General features: G+C 35.4%; 1 protein-coding gene across 2 annotated transcripts in view; it reads right to left on the reverse strand.

Moving 5' to 3' along the window:
• Positions 1-19,291, reverse strand: part of Bap55 (Brahma associated protein 55kD) — a 44,740-nt gene that overhangs the window by 17,003 nt on the left and 8,446 nt on the right. For both annotated transcript variants that reach the window (XM_090371500.1, XM_090371501.1), the window contains exons 5-6: positions 13,400-13,592; positions 11,402-11,508 (exon numbers count right to left, since the gene is read on the reverse strand). In XM_090371500.1, the coding sequence (XP_090227626.1) occupies positions 11,402-11,508; positions 13,400-13,592 (300 nt within the window). The remainder of the gene's footprint in view (positions 1-11,401; positions 11,509-13,399; positions 13,593-19,291) is intronic.

The following is a 19,291-nucleotide window of genomic DNA, read 5'->3' on the forward strand; positions in this document are numbered from 1 at the left end:
GAAGTAAAAAAAAAAACACAACCATCTGCATTACAAAGTAATTCCTAAACAAATTTCCTTCAGCCCCTCCAAAAAATTGGGTTATTTATGATATGATGGATTTCCATTTCCAGCATAACGGAAAATCAAGGGTTTTGTTGTTTACTGAAGGAATTAAATGCATTGTATGAATTATCATCAAGAAAAAATATTTCTTCATCTATGCCTTCAGCAATGTACAAGCAAAGCAGACCTAAACCCAGAAAAAAAAAACAGAAAATGTCAATAGTGTCTAGTTAACAATTGACTGTTAGGCTTCTGTTGCAAACCAGAGCTATATTGCTATGACTATGACTATAACAATGAATTCTAATTAGAATGGCACTTTTTTTTAATGCTATCCAATTGAAATACTAGAAAAAATTTAGCAAGTGAAATAAAGTACAGATAGTTCTGCTATAATGCAAAGCATGTGTTCCTAAAAATCTCTGCATTGTGGCATTTTGTGCATTAAAAACAATAGGGCTTATGGGAAAAATAGGGGCAGAGCACTCAAAAAAATGTTCAGTGTGGTAAGTAAACACTAAAAAAGGTTAGAAACCCAATAAAATTGCTAACATAGGTTTAAACATCTTAAACTTTTAATAAATACATAAATATTATGCTACATAAATGAGAGCTTACATATGCTCAATTTTTCCTACGTTCTATTAATAATGTGCACATTAGGTTAAAATTTACTCTGGAGATAGAACAAGAAGAAACAAAGTCCATAAATTTTTTAAACTTTACACTTAAAAGGGAGGGTGAAAATATTAATTTCAGTATTTATCGTAAGCCCACGAATACAGGGATGTTCCTACACTATAGTGCCTATCACCCATGCTCATATAAAAGGTCAATCATGCTAAACTAGTTCTTAAATGCATTCAAATACTCTTCCACACAACTTTCCCTACAGATAGAAATAGAAGAACTGACGAATAGGTTCCTAAATAGAGGATACCCAATTACCTCTATCAATAGCATTAAATTAGAAGCTAAAGACAAAATAATCAATAACAAACATAATGACAGAATTAATAAAAAATATTTTATTTCAATGCTGTATGTTGAACACTGGTATAGACAAATTAACAACCTTTTCAGAGGTACAGAAATGCAAATAGTAGCAAAACTGGTCCGTAAATTATATGCTACACTCAAAAAATCATACGGTGCTATCAACTTCCGGACAAACACATGACCTCGTCTACCACATTTCTTGTAAGGATTGTGATTCTTCTTACATTGGATCTACCAGATGTATTTTAAACTTGAGGGTTAAGCAACATGAAGCATCAGTCCGTGCATCGTGTGCAAACACATCAGAACTAGCATTCCATGCGATAAATGAAAACCACACATTCCTGTTTAATGAAGCCAAAATTTTAAATATTCAACATAATTATACTAATTTATTGATTGCCGAGAATTTAGAAATGAAAATACAAAAATCTCTATTAACATTCGTCGTCCATTTCTCATATCTGATTTGTGGTCATTCGAACGCATGCGTACCAAAGACTAATCTCCTATTTATAAGATTCCGAACATACATGTTTCATTAGTTTCATTCCACCCTGTGAACATGACACTAGTCGAAAAGTTTTAGTCCCCTTAAGGGAGGAATTCTTTAATTTCATTGTTTTATCACATTTTATTAGTATTCCGGTACGGAATTTTTTTAATTGCATTGTTTTATCGTACTTTTATCTCATTTTATAATATTTTATTCATATTCCAAATTCATGTTTATGATAAAATGTCTTCTTTTACTAGAGGTTGCATGGGCTGTTAAATATTTCTGGGATCGGGTTGGGGTTCACCGCTGTGATCCTGGGGTGTTGGACTGTCCGCGTGTCAATAGTGAGGAACACATTATGAGATTTAAATTATTTTAAATTTATGTAATTTTGTTTCAACGTATCATTTATTAATTTATTCGCATAAGGAGATTTGGTAAAGAAGAAATCCTACTGACTGAATAACAGGTAAAAAAAAAAAAAAAAAAACCCAAATAAAACAATGATAAAAAAAAAAAAAAAATAATAATTAATAAAAGAAAAGGAAATTAAACCTATCATCCTATGCATTCCCCTCATCCAAAGGTACTATCCAGATGACCTTTGAATTTCCCCAAACTGTCAGCCTCTACCACCCATGTAGGCAACTTATTCCAACATAACTCGCTGGCTAAAATAAAACTTCCTGCAGTCCAATCTAAACATTCCCCCCGTAACTTGAATTTATGTCCCCTAGTTCTAGCATCATTTATAATCTTGAAAATTTCATCCTCATTCATTTTACTGATACCTCTCAGAGCCTTAAACACCTCAATCAATCTCCTCTAAGGTGTCTAGTTTCCAAACTCTGCAACCCACATATTCGAAGTCTTTCTTCATAAGGAAGCCCTTTTGCCGATCTCACCATGCGAGTTACCCATCTTTGCACCCTTTCAAGAAACTCAATGTCTTTCTTTAGGTGCGGTCTTCATACTTTAACACAGTATTCCAAGTGTGGTCTAACAAAAGCCTTATATAATGGGATTACACATCCCTATCTCTACTTGCAAAAGTTCGATAGATCATCGATAGGACACCATGGGCTTTCCTTGCAACCTGTTTACAATGCTCAGAGAATTTCATGTCTGACCATATCGTAACACTTAGTCCCTTTCCTCCAGTACTGGGTTTAGTTGAACTCCACCAAGTGAATTAAGTAATTCTGGAATTACTGTTTCCCAGGTGTAATACCTTACACTTTGTTGGATTACAGCATAGCTGCCATTTTTCTGACCATTCCTGAAGTCTATCTAGGTCTCTCTCTGAAGAAGCTTAGCTTGATAGTGATCATTAACTACTCTACCAATTTTAACATCATCTGCAAATTTAGACATCACACCCTCTATCCCTTCATCAATGTCATTTATGAAAATTAAAAACAACAGTGGTCCTAATACTGATCCTTGGGGAACCCCACTTCTTACATCAACCCAATCTGAGGATTAGCCATTTATCACAACCCTCTGCCTCCTGCTATCCATCTAAGGATTTTCCCAGTGATTCCAACCTGTTCCAGCTTATAAATAAACCGCTCATGTGGGACTGAGTCAAAAGCTTTGCTGAAATCTAAATAAACAATGTCGAAATTATTCCCTAAATCCAGCTCGTGAGTGATTCTTTCAAAATAGCGAACCAGATTTGTTAAATATTACAATAAATATAGCACTCTAATACAGTGGGCCGCAACACCCAATGGTAATTTGTTCCACAAAACCCATTGCATGTTGAAAATATTGTAAGTTGAAATCAATAATACATTGATTTCCTGTAATTCGTTCCAAACTCTTGGCGGGCGACCCCAAAACAACACATAAAATAGGTATTTCTTATATGTTATAATTGATTTTTACATTAAAAATGAGTGTTTTAAAAAGATTATTTAATAAATAGTTATAAAACACCTTAAAATAAAAACCAAACAATAAATTAGCATTTGCCATAGACTTGAAGTGCGGGGGTGAAGAAATCAATGGTGATGTAGTGGTGGTGGGATAAGATCAGACGTCATGTGTCTTTTCAGTATTTTGTATTTTGCTGCTACTGGCAAAGAAACTGTCCAAAGTGGAATGTTTTTTATGATTTTTTGTAGCCTTTTGAAGTAAGAAATGACTTTGTCTTCCATTTTGAACATCATGAGTTCAGTGTCTTCAATGTTGGGGTGTTTTTTTATCACTTCTCTTAAGTGCTCCCAACAAGAAATAACAGTCTTCAACTCTTCAGCCGACACTTTTTGGGTATCCTCTTCCTCTCCAGTGTCACTCTAATTTTCTCCAACTCTTGTAGCTCCTCTCTCATTAGCTCACACCCATGAGTGTCAAAAAGGTCCTCCACATCCTCTTTGTCAACCTCCAGACCCATTGATTTACCAAGAGTGACAATATCATTTGTCAAAGCACCATCATCTTCAAATCAGTCAATGTTATGGATGATTAAAGGCCAGATGTTTTTCCAGGCTGAATTTAAGCATCTGGTGGAAGCATCATTCCAAGAACTATGATTAGCCTCACACAGTCTAGGATGTTGAACTTCTACCTCCAAAAATCTTTGAGTGTAACAGAATTTTCAACAGAGGTCTCTGCAAAGCAACTTGCAAACATTTTCTTGGTATAGATTTTCTTGAAGTTTTCAATCACTTGCTGGTTCATTGGTTGATGAAGAGGAGTTGTGTTGTGTGGCAAAAATTTGACTTGAACAAAGTAAAATTGTGCCTCAAGAGAATGCACAAGGTTGGAATCATGGCCTGGCACATTAGCCAGCAGGAGCAGTGCCTCCACAGGAAGCCTATTTTTCTGAAGACAACTCTTCACTGAAGCACAGAAAAACTTCAAGCACCCATTGCAGATCAAGCAGCAAAAAGTCCAGTCAACCTTGTGTCTTCACTTGCCTCGATTCCTTATATGGACTGCAAACTCATCATAAAACAGTTATGTATTGATCAATGGGCATCAGCATGGCAGCAACAGACCCATAATAAACTCTTCCAAATAAAGAAAAAGCCACAATACTGGAAATCTAGTTTACAATTAAACAGATGAGAAGAGGTTGTCCTTGCATTGGGCACACCCATCTCACCCGCCTTCACTTACTGACAGGTGATGAACCTCCTCACTGTCATTGTTCCGCTGTACTAACAGTGAAACATATCCTTCTCAAGTGTCCTGGGGACACTTGAGAACAATCATGCTGCTCGATTAACAAATTTTAAATCAGCTTGAACCCAAAACAATTCATTAGAGATGAACCATATTCTTGGCGATAATGCAAATCTGTCCAACCTATTTAATTTTTTAAAACAAGTTCATTCACATGACTGAAAAAAAAAAAAAAAAAAAAAGGGAAAAAAAATGATTTCAATTGCAGATTAACTGTGACAGGCACAAATTGGCCTTAGTTGCCCTTGTGCCAATAAACTCCTATTAAACCCAACCAAGTACCCATTCATTGAAGACATTATCTTGTAACCCAGGTTTTCTTATTACTGTGCCAAAACACTCTCACATGCTTTTTTGACGTTTTGTTGTTTAAATACTCTGGGGATGTTAGAGTGATACACCAGAAAAGGCTTCAGCTTAAAATCTCCAGAAGCATTGGCACCCAATAGAAGAATGAGCCTATCTTCCATAGGCTTATGTCCAGGTAAACTAGCCGCATCCTTAGTGAGGTACATTCTCCTGGGCATTTGCTTCCAGAAGAGGCTGGTTTCGTATAATTAACAAAAAATACACTACGCTTACACACTGGACAAGCACATCAAACAGAAGATAAAGAAACTGTTAAAAGTACTGTAACACGTGGAAATGTTGTGTAGAACAATAACAAAAAAATGCTAATTGGTTGAGAATAATCATACGAATGATGTTCTGTGCGCCACATGTCTGAAAATTTCCACCAATGTATTGTTCCAGCTATATTGGAAAGCCATTGGTTCCTGCAAATATCATCGGTCCTTAAAATAAAAGATCATTGGGAAGGTAAATCAGTTCTTGAGAATATCGGAAGTCAATGTCATCAGAAGGTCGAAGCCCCACTGTACATACATACTAATTAACATTTTTGTTCACTGATATTTCTTTTTTTTTTTTTTTGGATTGTAAAATTTAAAACTAAAATAGATAAGCAATCAATAATGACGAATACAGTATGCATAAATTTCACATATGAGATACAAATAGCAAGTTTACGAAGCTTAAAAAATAGGAATGAAGAGAAGATTCTGAAATTTTATTTATGTTTTTTATATAATTGAAGATTTCATGGAAGGGGAAACATTTCACCATAATAAAGTAAAAAACTCACAGAATTCCAGCTATTGGTATTATCGCAAACGGAATAAGATCAAGTTTTCTACCCATTTATAATTAGATTGCACTAACAGAAAAGCCCAATAAACCGGGAACTACAAATTGTTTTGTTTTTATTGTTTTATGGTAGTGACCTCCAGAAATATACTCCTCTGACAACACTATCATGCCACACAAAATTTCTGTTCAAATTGTATTTGTTTGTTTGTTGTTGGGTTTTATTGGCGCATTAGCAACTAAGGCTATAATGCGCCAAATCTGTCCAAACTGAAAAATGTGAGCTCCTGAAAACATGAGTCGGCCTACAACATCTTGTGAATACAGCAAATGACAACAGTGTGTCTCCAACCAATACAACTACAGTGAATGGGAAATATAGCTCTCACACATTTGATATTTATTTTCTAAGCTTCTTAAACTTGTATGTATTGCTGCATGGTTGCTATGTTTAGCTTGGTGCAGGGTTTTACATTCACCTGATGTTACTTGCAGACAAAATCATGCATGACCCAAGCGAAAATCCTGTTATACCAGCATTGTTCCCTAATATATCAGTCATGTTGGAACAAATTCGCGTTGCAAAATGCGAGTTATAACAGAACTGACTGTATGTTACTAACCATTATCAGTTATCTGATAAACTGTTAGTAGCTGTGTTCAATAACAGTGCAAATACAATGTGAAATGGCTAAAGAGCTGCAACAAAAACTCTTTGGGCATTTTGCACATAGCCTGAATTTAACTGTGTACAGAACAGAATAGAATCTTTAATTGCAGCATAACATACATACAATTAGTCACAGCATAGTAGTGCCAGAGGTTTACAATACATGTGTAGCATTCCTTACAACTGAAAGTCATTAAGATTAATATTTGATAAAGTCAAAGCTATTGTATCATATATAAGAGTTTAATTTAATGAGGGCTTCAAAGACAAGGGATTTGACTAGAGAAACAACGGCAGTGATTTTAATGAATTTTTAATCCAACAATGATTTAAATAAAACTGTAGTATCTGCACAACCACTTAAACAAGCGGACTTCAACTTCACAGGCTCTTTCAAAACTACAAAGACATTTAGCTGCACTGATTCTACCAAGAACCAAAATCTTTGAAATGGTGGCATGATAACCAACATTTCTATCCAAACTAGGCCAAAATTGTAAAAAAAAAAAAAATCTGCATACCATGTGAACACTTGTTCTCCAAAGTTGGAAATATTATAAGTGAGAGAAAATCACATAAGTTCCAGAAAAGTATTAAAACCTATGTACTGAAAGGTAAATAATATATAATGCCAGTTAAAAAGAAATTTTAAAAATGTTAATACAGATGTAAATATCCATAAGGTAAGTAGTTTATAGTTATTGCTTTTTTGATTAATTTGGTTAATTTTTTTGCTATATTTTTTACCAAATCACCCATTACATATATGCATACATGCAATTAGTACAAAGTATGTGATATGCCTTACATTCTGTAAATTGCTCATAACCACTTAAGTGTGATTTTGTTACTGATAAAAGTAATTGATACTTTAGAACAGCTGCCAATAAAAATATGAAATGTCAACCGTGTGAGTACAGCTGGAAAAATGTATATTTTGATTACACTTTACCTTGTTAAATCTGTTTTTTTTTGTGTATGTAAATAAATTGTTATATGGAAGAGATTAATCACTGAAGCTGCTTGAAAGGAAAAGATTATGTCAATTATACACTAATTATACAAACAAAAAAAAATATATAGCATCATTTGCAGGTTGTTAGAATTGTCCAATTCAAATATGGAGGTATGTGATAAATTTTTTATATTTATTGTTGTTTAACTTGCCTTCATAAAGTAGAATCGAAAATGCCAGGAAAACTGAAGCAGCTTTCATGGTTCATCTCTTCCATAAATAGCAACTTAATTTACGGACACAAAAAATATATTTATTTCCACACAACTAAGGTCAAATTTCATGACTGCATAAAAAAACATACATTTTTCCAGCTGTACCCACACAGTGGATATTTTATATCTCTCTTCACTCGTAACTGCTCAACAATAACATCAAACCCAGTCACCAATTCACAAAAATGCTCTATGACCACCTTATGTAGCTGTACCATTTGGGGTAAGTTACAAAGTTTAGCGAATAGCTGTTAATGTTAAAAGACAGAAATGTCACCTTTTTTTGCATAGGTTACAAGTATTAACAGAAAATAATATACAAAAATATGAACACTCTTTCTACATCAGGTACATAACAATTATACATAATAAACAGTATACTTGTTTTAATGTATAACTCACGTAAATCGTGCAGTATGACTATTATGGCAGAAAATTAAGCTCAGCAATTTTTGTTATGCGTAAAATTGAGGAAGACTATACATGCCTTGTTATGAATTCCTAAGAATAGTTAATTTGTTTTATCCCCCAATGCACAATGCAAAAGTACTTTTATTCTGAAGCATATTCAATGTCATTCTCATATTGGGCACGTTTAACATCATTAGTGACTGTAGTGTTTTTTTGGTTTTAGTGGCGTGAATAAAATGGATTACAAGTGTACTCATACTGTGAATTTAAGGTACTTTAATTTTCAATGATTCTGCATGCAATTCTGGAAGTGCATATAAAGGTAAAATTAAAGGTGACACAGTGTACAATGATACTGTATACTGTACGGTATGCAGTATCATTGTACAGCAACGATTTTTTCGTTTCGTTATAATGATGTTTGCCTGTAGTTTGGTCCCATGACTTGTGAATTAGACAAGCTATCCACAAGTCATGGGACCCAATTCAGACTGAATTTCATTGTAGGTATATTTCAAATCATCTGTACTAAAATGTGCATAAAACCCTGCATTGTCAGTCAGAATAGCAAATTTGAAATACCTCATATTTTGAACAATCTGATATCAAATGAGGGTATGTGCATATTTTTTTTCCATTTACAGCATATAATGTTTAGCATTTACCAAAAAACATTAGTAATTTTTTTATAACCCCTTGAGATTTCATTTAAATATATTTCTGTGAACAACTGTTCTTCTACTTTATGATAACTGTGTCTTTAACACAAGAATGAATGATAGAGATTGATGGACAAGCATGAGTATTATTATCTAATCAAAATAATTTTATTATTTTTACCAGTAAAGTCTTTATTTACTCACATCTGTCAGCAATTTTATTCCTAACTTAAAACCTACAATAAACATATTTGGTCAGATTTTTAAAAATGTTCCAGATGAATCCTCCCCGTGTAAAGTGCCTCATTTCTTCATTTCTCTAGTTTATAATGAACTAATCTTTATCCTATTCTAATCAACTGTGTCTACTTAATTTAGCTATTCACTGTTTTCAACATGGCTTTCGATGGTGGAAAAAGTTTCAACCCCCAAAGTTAGATTTTTGATAAGTTCCTAATCAATCTCAATTATTTCATATCAATCAAAAGAAAAGGAGACTTTATAAGGAAACTTTATTGGTTTCAGATTTCAATTTTCATGCAACTACTCAATCGTCTATAAACATTCAAATAAAAAAAAAGGAAAAAGGACAAAACTGCAGTATTTTTTTTTTTTTTTTGGTTGTCTCATATATCTAGATTCAATAACAATATAGAAAGCCTCTCTCCTTTCAGGAAAATTGCTATTTTTTATATAAGTTGAATTCATTCCTCTTCTGCAGATAAAAAAGTCAATAAATTTTTTCTCCATTTGTTCCATTCCAGAAAAATAGAAAGACTAGAAATACCTTTTACCATTCTCAAAGTTGTGACTGTCTATGTTTTTCAAAATGCATCGTAAGTGGGGCATGTTGTTTGTTACGAAGTAGTAGTAACAGAATAGAAAACAACAAAAGGCCCAATTAAGAATCCAATAATTGATTTGCCCTTTTGTATCACAGCAAAGTGTACAATATCCAAATGATGTCCAGAACTGGTAGCAGTAATTAGATGGCAACTCCTTTGGCTGCATAAATTATAACGTGGACATTTATTAGAGAAATTAAAGAGTTACACATAAGGTATAGTTGAGGGAAGGTAATGTTTAGGAAGCTACCTTGCTCCCTTCTTCTGGGATTGAAAAATGTAAAGTGGGAGAGAATTTTCTATTTTATAGAAATTGTAGCAGATATACAGCTCTGTTATAGCATATGGATGTAACTCTAGTTTTTACCCCCTCCACCATTCTCCTACATAGAAAAAATAGGTTATATGCATTACCATGTAGCAAAAAAAAGAAGTTAAACAAATAAATATATAAGCTATACAATATTATATTTTAAGAGATTAAAAATGAACCATGTTTTGTCAATTATGCAATTTTTAATAACATCATTGATTCTCTTCTATTTTACATTTTTTAGCCTCAGAAAAAAGGGAACAAGGCTGAAATGTAAGCCAAATTCCATCCCCCATCCACTACAACTTATATGTAACTTTAAATAAATTTCATACAAGATAATGTATGCAGTCTTATGCTCTTTCCTGTTCTAGATCATATTTTAAATTTTCTAATCTATTTTTTAAATTCCTGTACGATTACAAATTTCTTTTCTACTGAACTGCCATATTAGACTAAAATCTTTTTCTTCATTCCAAATTAAAATCTCCAAAGGCAATAAAGGACATTTATTCCATTTTTTTTTTTTTTTTTTTTTTTTTTTTGAGGCTTAAAAGTTCCTGAATGTTGCATTTTTTCAATTTTTTTCATAATTTCAAATTTCAAACCTTGATGCTGTCATTCCCTCAATATCAAAATATAAGATTTCAGGAAAGGGAACACATGGGAGCAGGAATGTCCAGTAGTATCAAACATTCAATGTTTAAGTTTAATCTTGAGACACGAATATACTACCTAAATTTGTGTAGCATACAATAAAAATTCACCGACATCAATACCTAAATGGGTGAAAAAACTATTGTTTCAGAGAAGCGTATCTCAAATGGTGTGAGCCAAGGTTAACACTCCAATTCAGAAGTTATCAATGACTAGTTCACCGCATGGGGAAATACTGTCATGAAAAATGAAGATAATATCTGAAACTACAATAGATAATGCCTGACATTCTGAGAAAAATGTTTCAGAACCCATAAAAACACTGTGCAAAAAACGCCTTTATTTCTTATTTATGCTGAAAGTATGAGAATATGCAAATATAAATTTAATAAACCAATAAAAAAGCTTTCAAATATACTTTTATCATATTTTTGGAATTTATTATTACCATTCTACAGTACTTGTTATTGTTATTATTTTGGTTTTTAGGAACATTAGCACCTAAGGCCATATTGCTCAGGGGATATGCGGCGGTTATTCCCTGACCTTTCTGCATCCTCCGTATTTGGTGGTCATGGGCTCGAACCCCGGTCTAATCAAGAAGCATGTGCTACGCACTACTGCTCCTGTCCACCTGGCTACGGAGACGCCTCTACAGTACTGTGCAATCAATTATTTTAATACTTAGTATGAAAGCAATGTATAGTTTTTAAAATACAGATTATCTTTACTTACCTTAGTGCCTACCATGTATGGTGCTACAATATCTATTCCATTTTCTTCAAAATACTGTTTACACTGCATAGTAATAAAATCACCAGCCAAAGGTGATTTTACAATAGCTGTGAAAAAAAAAAGACTTATTGAGTTAAAATTTCTTCCAGAATCAAAGCAGCAAAGACCCTGAAAGACAGTATTTTAATATTTTCGTGATATTCATAATCAAAAAAGTAAAGGAATAAAAAAACAACCCACAGAGACAACTGTTGATAATCTGAGGTTGGAGGTGGGGGGGATCTGGTGTGCAAAGTAACTATAAAAACTATATTTTAGTTCCTTTTTAAACTTTGACTGTAAAGTTTGAATTTTATATATGAGTAAACAAGTAGCCAAATCTGCTCCCCTTCCCACCAAAGAGTCATTTCTAAAGGATACTATTTTCTGAGAGATCATTTTATATTTCAAATAATCAAAACAATTTACCTGTTTCAAGATACAGCTTTGCTGTATCTTGAAACACATAAATTGTTTATTACGTTAATAAGTTTATGTACTTACCTATACATAAACATAAAAAAATCATAGATTATAAAACACCATAAAATTAAAAATCAAAACTTTTGACAATAAAAATTCCAATATTAAAATTTATGAGAGAAAAGTCATAAACCATGCTCTTCACTGAAGAAAAGAAAAAAAATACTAACTGTATTAACTCTGTTTGTACAAATATGATTTAAATAAAGAATAATAAAAAAAAAACAAGTCCATTAAATGTAAATATCTGACTAGTTTAATTTCTGATACCATTAAAGTAGTTGAGAGCAGAGTTAATATAGTTCAGATTAACATTTCACATCCAAGTTTACAGAATGAAGTTTATTAGGTGTCCTATGCTTCCACTGTCAATTTGCAAGTTAGTTTTAGGAAGTTTTTTTGAAATGCAAACATCACATTAACATTTTCTTTATATAGATGTTTACATGTCATGTTACATGGGAGACAATATGGGGACAGGCAGAAATGATGAATGGCCTACCATTCAGAAGTTGAATAACAATATTGACCCTCCATTATATAAATTCTAGCATTTCTTCCTTACTCTTTTTATTTCATATGTTGACAGATCATAGACATACCCAAAAATGCTTGGTTTTCTGGTCTTAATGTTTTCTATGCATTTCAACTTTTTATTTAAGATGTCCCAAAACAGTATGCATATTTTTTGGAGAATTTTCTTTCATCTTAATTTATTTCCTTTATTATTTAAAATTCTTTCATAACCATCCTTCTTCATTAACATGGTTTCAAAGATAAATACTGCAGTAGGTGCATTATGGCCATGTTGCTCTGGAGCCGTAAAGCCCACACACAAATACTGTAGATCAGTGGTCTCCAAACTTTTTTTTGGCTGTGCATCCTTATTTTACTTAAAAGGACTAGCATGCGCCCTGGAATAAAAAATTAAATATATAAGTTTAATATATTTTTTTAAATTTATAAATCATTTACAGGGAAGGCATTATATCTATCTAAATTCACATTTAAAAATCATTTGTTTGATTGTTTTCTTGATCTACATTTGTTCAGTAAGTTAAACAAGGTTGGAAAATATACACTGAGGCCGAAGAAAGCATGTGGCTGCTTCGTTTCAGACATGGGCGTCACTGACAGCATGATCAAACAAAGCCGCATATTGAAGTACAGTATTAAAAAAACATTTATTTATAATTTTTATTTTCAATTACGTTTCAAAAAAAATAAATATTGATTTATTGCGGATTATCTCGTGCACCCCTAGGAGTGTGTGCACCAAACTTTGGAGACCACTGCTGTAGACGATAAGTTATTCCATTTTTCATTAGTTTATTGACCATTCAGTACTCGTGGCTTCAAACTGCTAAAAAAGATTCTTCTTTGTATTTGTAAACACTTTTAATAAACAGTAATTAAATAGCCTACTTTTAATAAACAGTATACTTAACATTATGTAATGAATAACAAAATATATACCTTGTGTGAGTACATAACCATCATGAACTGGAACAGCTGAGGTATGACTTGCACCACTATCAACTATAATACCAGTAGATCGACCATTTGCAAATGCCGCAAGAACTGCATTTTTAGCCAGAAAAAATGCAGGTATATTATACTTCTCAAACATCAATTCTGTTAGTCTTTCCCGCTTAGCTCTCAAATTCCACTGACAATAAATGATTAACAGCACGATTAACAATATATGATAAACAACATGATTAACAATCAATGAACATATTTAATTTCATATATCTAATAAAGAGTAACTATAACAACTATAAAAGTGAGAAAAGTTATATATCACAAGATACAATTATAATTGCATAAAAGAACAGCATTTTATTATCTTGAAAGGTCAAATAATTTCATTACTGTCCCTTGAAAGATTAAATAAAATCGTCTGGCTAGAGTGAAATAGCATTAGCAGAGGCATATGATGCAAGAAAGCAAGCTTATCCAGCATCAGCCAAAAAAAAATCCTTCCCGTTTCACCCATCCAGTCACTCCAAATGTTTGTCTAGTTCAGCCTTAAATTTATTTAAGCTATCACCTTACACAACAACACATGGAAGTCTGTTCCAGCAATCAACTACCCACTGGCTAAAGGCAAACTTCTGCACATATATTCCATATATTCTACAACTATCTTTCCTCAATTTGAATCTATGCCCCCTCAGGTTCTTAATCTCAGCAAGTGGAAATATCCCATCAGCACTGAGCCTGCTCAAACCATTCAAGGCCTTATACACCTCGATCAGGTCACCTCGCAGGTGCCTAGTCTCCAGATGCTGCAACTTGCAGAACTTAAGCCTTTCTTCGTAAGTGCACCCCTTTGTTCCTCTCACCAATCTTGTTGCCCTTCTCTGTACTTGTTCTAGCAACTCTACATCCTTCCTAAAATGAAGCCTCTAGACCTGTATACAACAGTACTTAAGGTGTGGCCTGACCATTGCTTTATACAAATGGATAATCACCTCCTTGTCTCTGCTAGCAAAATTCCTATATATCATTGACAAAACTCCATGCCCATCTCTGGCAGCCCACCTGCACTGCACAGAGAACTTCATATCTGACTGCACAATTATCCCGAGGTCTTTTTCATTCTTGGGTTACTGCTTCCCATATGGAGTACTTTACATTTGTCAATGATAAACTTCAGTTGCCACTTCTCAGCCCATCTACCTAACTTTTCTAGATCCTGTTGCAGTAGCATGCTGTCTTTACTGTCATTAACAACCCTGCCAACTTTTGTATCATCTGCAAACTTGGACATTAAGCCTGATATACCTTCATCAATATCATTGACAAATACATAAAACAACAATGGGTCCAGCACTGAACCCTGGGGGAATCTGCTAATAACATTAGTCCACGTAGAGCAGTGTCCATTTATTACCACTCTCTGCCGTCTCCCACTCAACCATCCCTTTCTTTATCCATTGCAGTAACTTGCCCTTAATGCCATACTGCTCCAATTTGTACAGCAGCCTTCCATGTGCAGTAGTATCAAAAGCTTTACTGAAATCAAAGTATATGATATCAAAATTATTTTTTGCATCCAGTTCCCTTGTAACCACATTGTAGTATTCAATCAAACTGGTCTGACGAGACTTCCCCTTTACAAACCCATGCTTGTGACACAGCATGGGTTTGTAAAGGGGAAGTCCCTTTGTGAATTGGGGATACATTCACACATCTCCAGTCCATGGGGACCTCCCCTGACTCTAAGGATGCTATCATAATTATGGCTAAGGGTTTGCTTACTTCCCTTGCTGTCTCCTTCATTATAACTGGACAAATTCCATCTGTCCCAGGTGCCTTTTTTATGTTTAACTTCAACAATTTCTCCTCCACTTTTCTCTCAGTTATTACAAAATCACTTAGCTCCCTGTTAGAGTTTGATAAACGTCTGGCATTCCCCTCCTTGAATAACTCCTCATGTATGAATGTAGATGCAAAATACTCATTCAGTTTATCAGCTACTTGAGCAGGATCTCAATAGTTGAACCATCTATGTTAAGTGGACCAATCTGATTCATCCCCTTCCTTGTAGAGTTTACATAAGTAAAGAACTCTTTGCTGTGTTTCTTTGCGTCCTTTGCCAAAGATTTCTCGTAATCTGCCTTAGCCTGCCTAACCTCTTTTGTGACTTGATTACAGACTAGCTTATATCTGCCGTAGGCTTCTGTGTTGCCTGATAATTTATATGCATCCCATGCTATTTGTTAGTTATTTGGTTTTTAGGAGCATTGGCAACTAAGGCCATATTGCTCCGGGGATATGCGGTGGTCATTCCCTGACCTTTCCACATCCTCCGTATTTGGTGGTGACGGGCTCGAACCCCAGTCTAATCAAGAAGAGTGTGCTACGCGCTGCTGTTCCTTCCCACCTGGCTACGGAGGCGCCGCGCATCCCATGCATTTTTCTTCTCTGCCATGAGTCTCATTAATTCATCTGACAACCATTTAGGCCTGAACCTTGAACAGTATTTCTTAGTTGGTATGAAAAGTAGCCTAGTAGCCTCCAAGATTAAGTCCCTGAAGGTTTCCCACTAAGAATTTGACGTTGGTAACATCATTAGTTGATCCCACTGTGTAGAATTTAAAAACTGTCTGAGACCACTGTAGTCACTTTTACAAAAACAAAAACCCTTCCTTTTACCCTTGTTGGTAGTTACATCTTTAAGTAAATACCACATCAGTACACTGTGATCACTGTCACCTAGTGGATCTTTCATCTGCAAATTCTTAATGCATAAATAATCACAGCTGATAATCAGATCAAGGTTATTACTCCCTCTGGTTGCCTCTCGAACATGTTGCCGTCGAAAACAATCCTCCAATAAATCCACAAAAGTCTTGCTAGTATGCAAGTGACCAACTCACAAGTTCCACTCAATATCTGGAAAGTTAAAATCCTCCATTACAAGACATTCTGATTTAGTGGCCCATTCTATTTCTCTGCACAACTGTTCATTGTACTCATCAGAGTCATTAGGCCTATATCATACTCCTACTCTCATTTTCCCTTTCCCAGTGTTTATGTCACACCAAACAGACTCAACATTGCACTGTACACCGTGTCAACTGAATGCACTTCCTTATATTTTGTGTGTTTTTTAACTAACAGCATAACCCCTCCTCCCTTCCTACCGTGTGTCTGTCCTTTCTGTACACATTGTACTCCCCAAATTTCAATTCTTCACTACTTATATCTGTGTGACACCATGTCTCTGATATCCCAACAATACACCAATGAACCAAAACATTATAACCAGTGTGTCGTTTTGCAAATCGAAGCAACTGCAGGTGAACTATGACATATGCGCGGGTCGGAACACGGTATAAAAAACACCTGATACTGAGCTCCATTAATCATTAATTAATGGAGCTTGCTCCATTAATCATTAATTAATGGAGCTTGCTCCATTAATCTTGTTCTTCAGATGGGAAAGGCAGTGGACTTGAGCGTGTTTGACAGAGGCCAAATTGTAATCCAGACAACTGGATCAGAGCATATCCGGAATGGTACTGCTGGTAGGGTGCTCACGGTCAGCCAGGGTTAATACCTACTGAACATGGTCCGAGGTGGGGAAACCCACGAACTGCCAGCGAGGTGTTGGACGACCATGGCTCATTGATGCTCAAGGTGAGCAAAGGCTCTCCTGGATGGTACATGGTAACAGAAGGGCTACTGTGGCGCAACTTGTCGGTAATTGGAATGATGATTATGGGAATAATGTGTCACAACATTCAGTACATCGAACCCTGCTGAAAATGGGGCTGCCTAGCCACAGGCCACTCCGAGTGCCCATGCTAACCATGGTTCATCTGCAACAGTGCCTACAATGGGCACGCAAGCATTGAAATTGACCTCGAGTGATTGGAAGGTCATCTGATCTGATGAATCACGTTTCCTATTGCACCATGTGGACGGCTGGGTATGTGTGCATTGTTTACCTGGGGAAGTGATGGTGCACTGTGGGACGAAAACAAGCTGGTGGCGGTGTCATGCTTTGGGCAATGTTCTGCTGGGATACCCTGGGTCCAGTGATCCATTTGCCAGGCACTCTGATGTCTACCACCTACCTAAACATCATTGCTGACCAGGTACACCCACTCATAGCAATGGTCTTCCCCTCTAGCAGCACCGTCTTTCAGCAGGATAATGCACCCTGCTAGACCGCCCGGATTGTTCGAGACTGGCTCGCGGAACAGAGGAAGGCTTCCAGGTATTGCCCTGGCCATTGAGCATCTGTGGTTTGTGTTGGAACAGCAACTCCAATCTGTGGTGTTTCAACCATGGACCTTACAGGAGTGAAAAGGATCTGCTGGTTACGTGTTGGTACCAGATACCACAAGACACATTTTGAAATCTTGGTAAGAGCTGTTTTGGCTGCACGTGGAGGACCAACATCATATTAGGTAGGTGGTCATAATGTTTTGGCTCATTGGTGTATCTGCCTTTGATGTCTTGATCAGCACTTCAAATTCATCAATTTTATTTACTATACTTCTAGCATTAGTGTACATGCACTTGTTCTTACTCTTAGTTACCCTAACACAGCCAATGTATCTACTTGTTCCATGATGACTCCCAGCAGCTCTTGAAGTCTCCAGCAACTTGCACTCTAGGCTGCTGCTAATTACAATAAAAGCAGTGCAAGAATCACTTTCGCCTCTGTCTGTGGCTACCGTTAATCTTTTAGTCTGTGAATCCTCCCAATCTAGCAGTTTTCTGACCCATTTAACACTGCCTCAATAGCATCAGCAAATATTCTTGCACCCTTTCTATTTAAGTGTATCCCATCCCTGTAGGGGCAAGTCTCTCCTGTTAGCAAGCATAGACCATACTGAAAAAAATGCTACACCGTGAGTCTTGCACATCTCTCCAGGGCCGAACCGACTGACAAGGCTCTCATCATATACTCCCTCCTATCATGTCTGGGCATAATTGTAGACACTTTAAAATTTAACCCTAACTCGCGTTTTTTTTTCTGCATTGACCTGTACTTGTTAAGTTTTTTTTTTTTTTAGGAGCATTAGCAACTAAGGCCATATTGCTCCAGGATATGCGGTGGTCATTCCCTGACCTTTCCGCATCCTCCGTATTTGGTGGTGACGGGCTCGAACCCCGGTCTAATCAAGAAGCGTGTGCTATGTACTGCTGTTCCTTCCCACCTGGCTATGGAGACGCGTTACTTGTTAAGTAAATCTGCAAATCTCTTACTCTTAAGGTGATTAGTGCCAACATATACAACAATATCACCTTTTGTGCCCTTAAAAGATGATATCTGCACTACAACATCATCAACTTTTGTCCCTGGCAGACATATCCTTGTCCTGTTCCACATATCAAGTCCTATCACCTATCAATTATAAATAAGATATGAAAAACAGAATTATATCTAAGGCAGTCAACACAGAATCCTGATGCTGGCCTTAACAGATTCACTGCTGTTTGAATTTGAATATAGAGTCAATGTGCATATACAATTCTTGCAAAATTCGTAAGGGATTCAAACAAACTTATCAGCCAATTGGTGATGACCATGGATGAAACCTTCATTTACTACTACTGTGATCCAGAGATCAAAAAACAATCCAGGGACTGACATCATGAATAATCCATTCAGAATCACAAGAAATTCACAAAGGCACCATTCAGCGGGTATCAGTTTTACAGAACAAAGAAGTGACATTCATTGTTTATTTTCAAAATGGTAAATCCACTGTGTGCAAATATTATTTATTCTCGCTACTGAAATTTCATGAAAAATTAAAGGACATATATTTGGGAAACTCCTCGGAGGGATCTTATTTTTGCATGACATTACTCCCAGTTACAAGGCTCTGATAACCATGC

The sequence above is a fragment of the Mastigoproctus giganteus genome, chromosome 4, assembly GCF_048544385.1.
Source record: "Mastigoproctus giganteus isolate SK-2022 chromosome 4, ASM4854438v1, whole genome shotgun sequence".
NCBI classification, from domain to species: Eukaryota; Metazoa; Arthropoda; class Arachnida; order Uropygi; family Thelyphonidae; genus Mastigoproctus; species Mastigoproctus giganteus.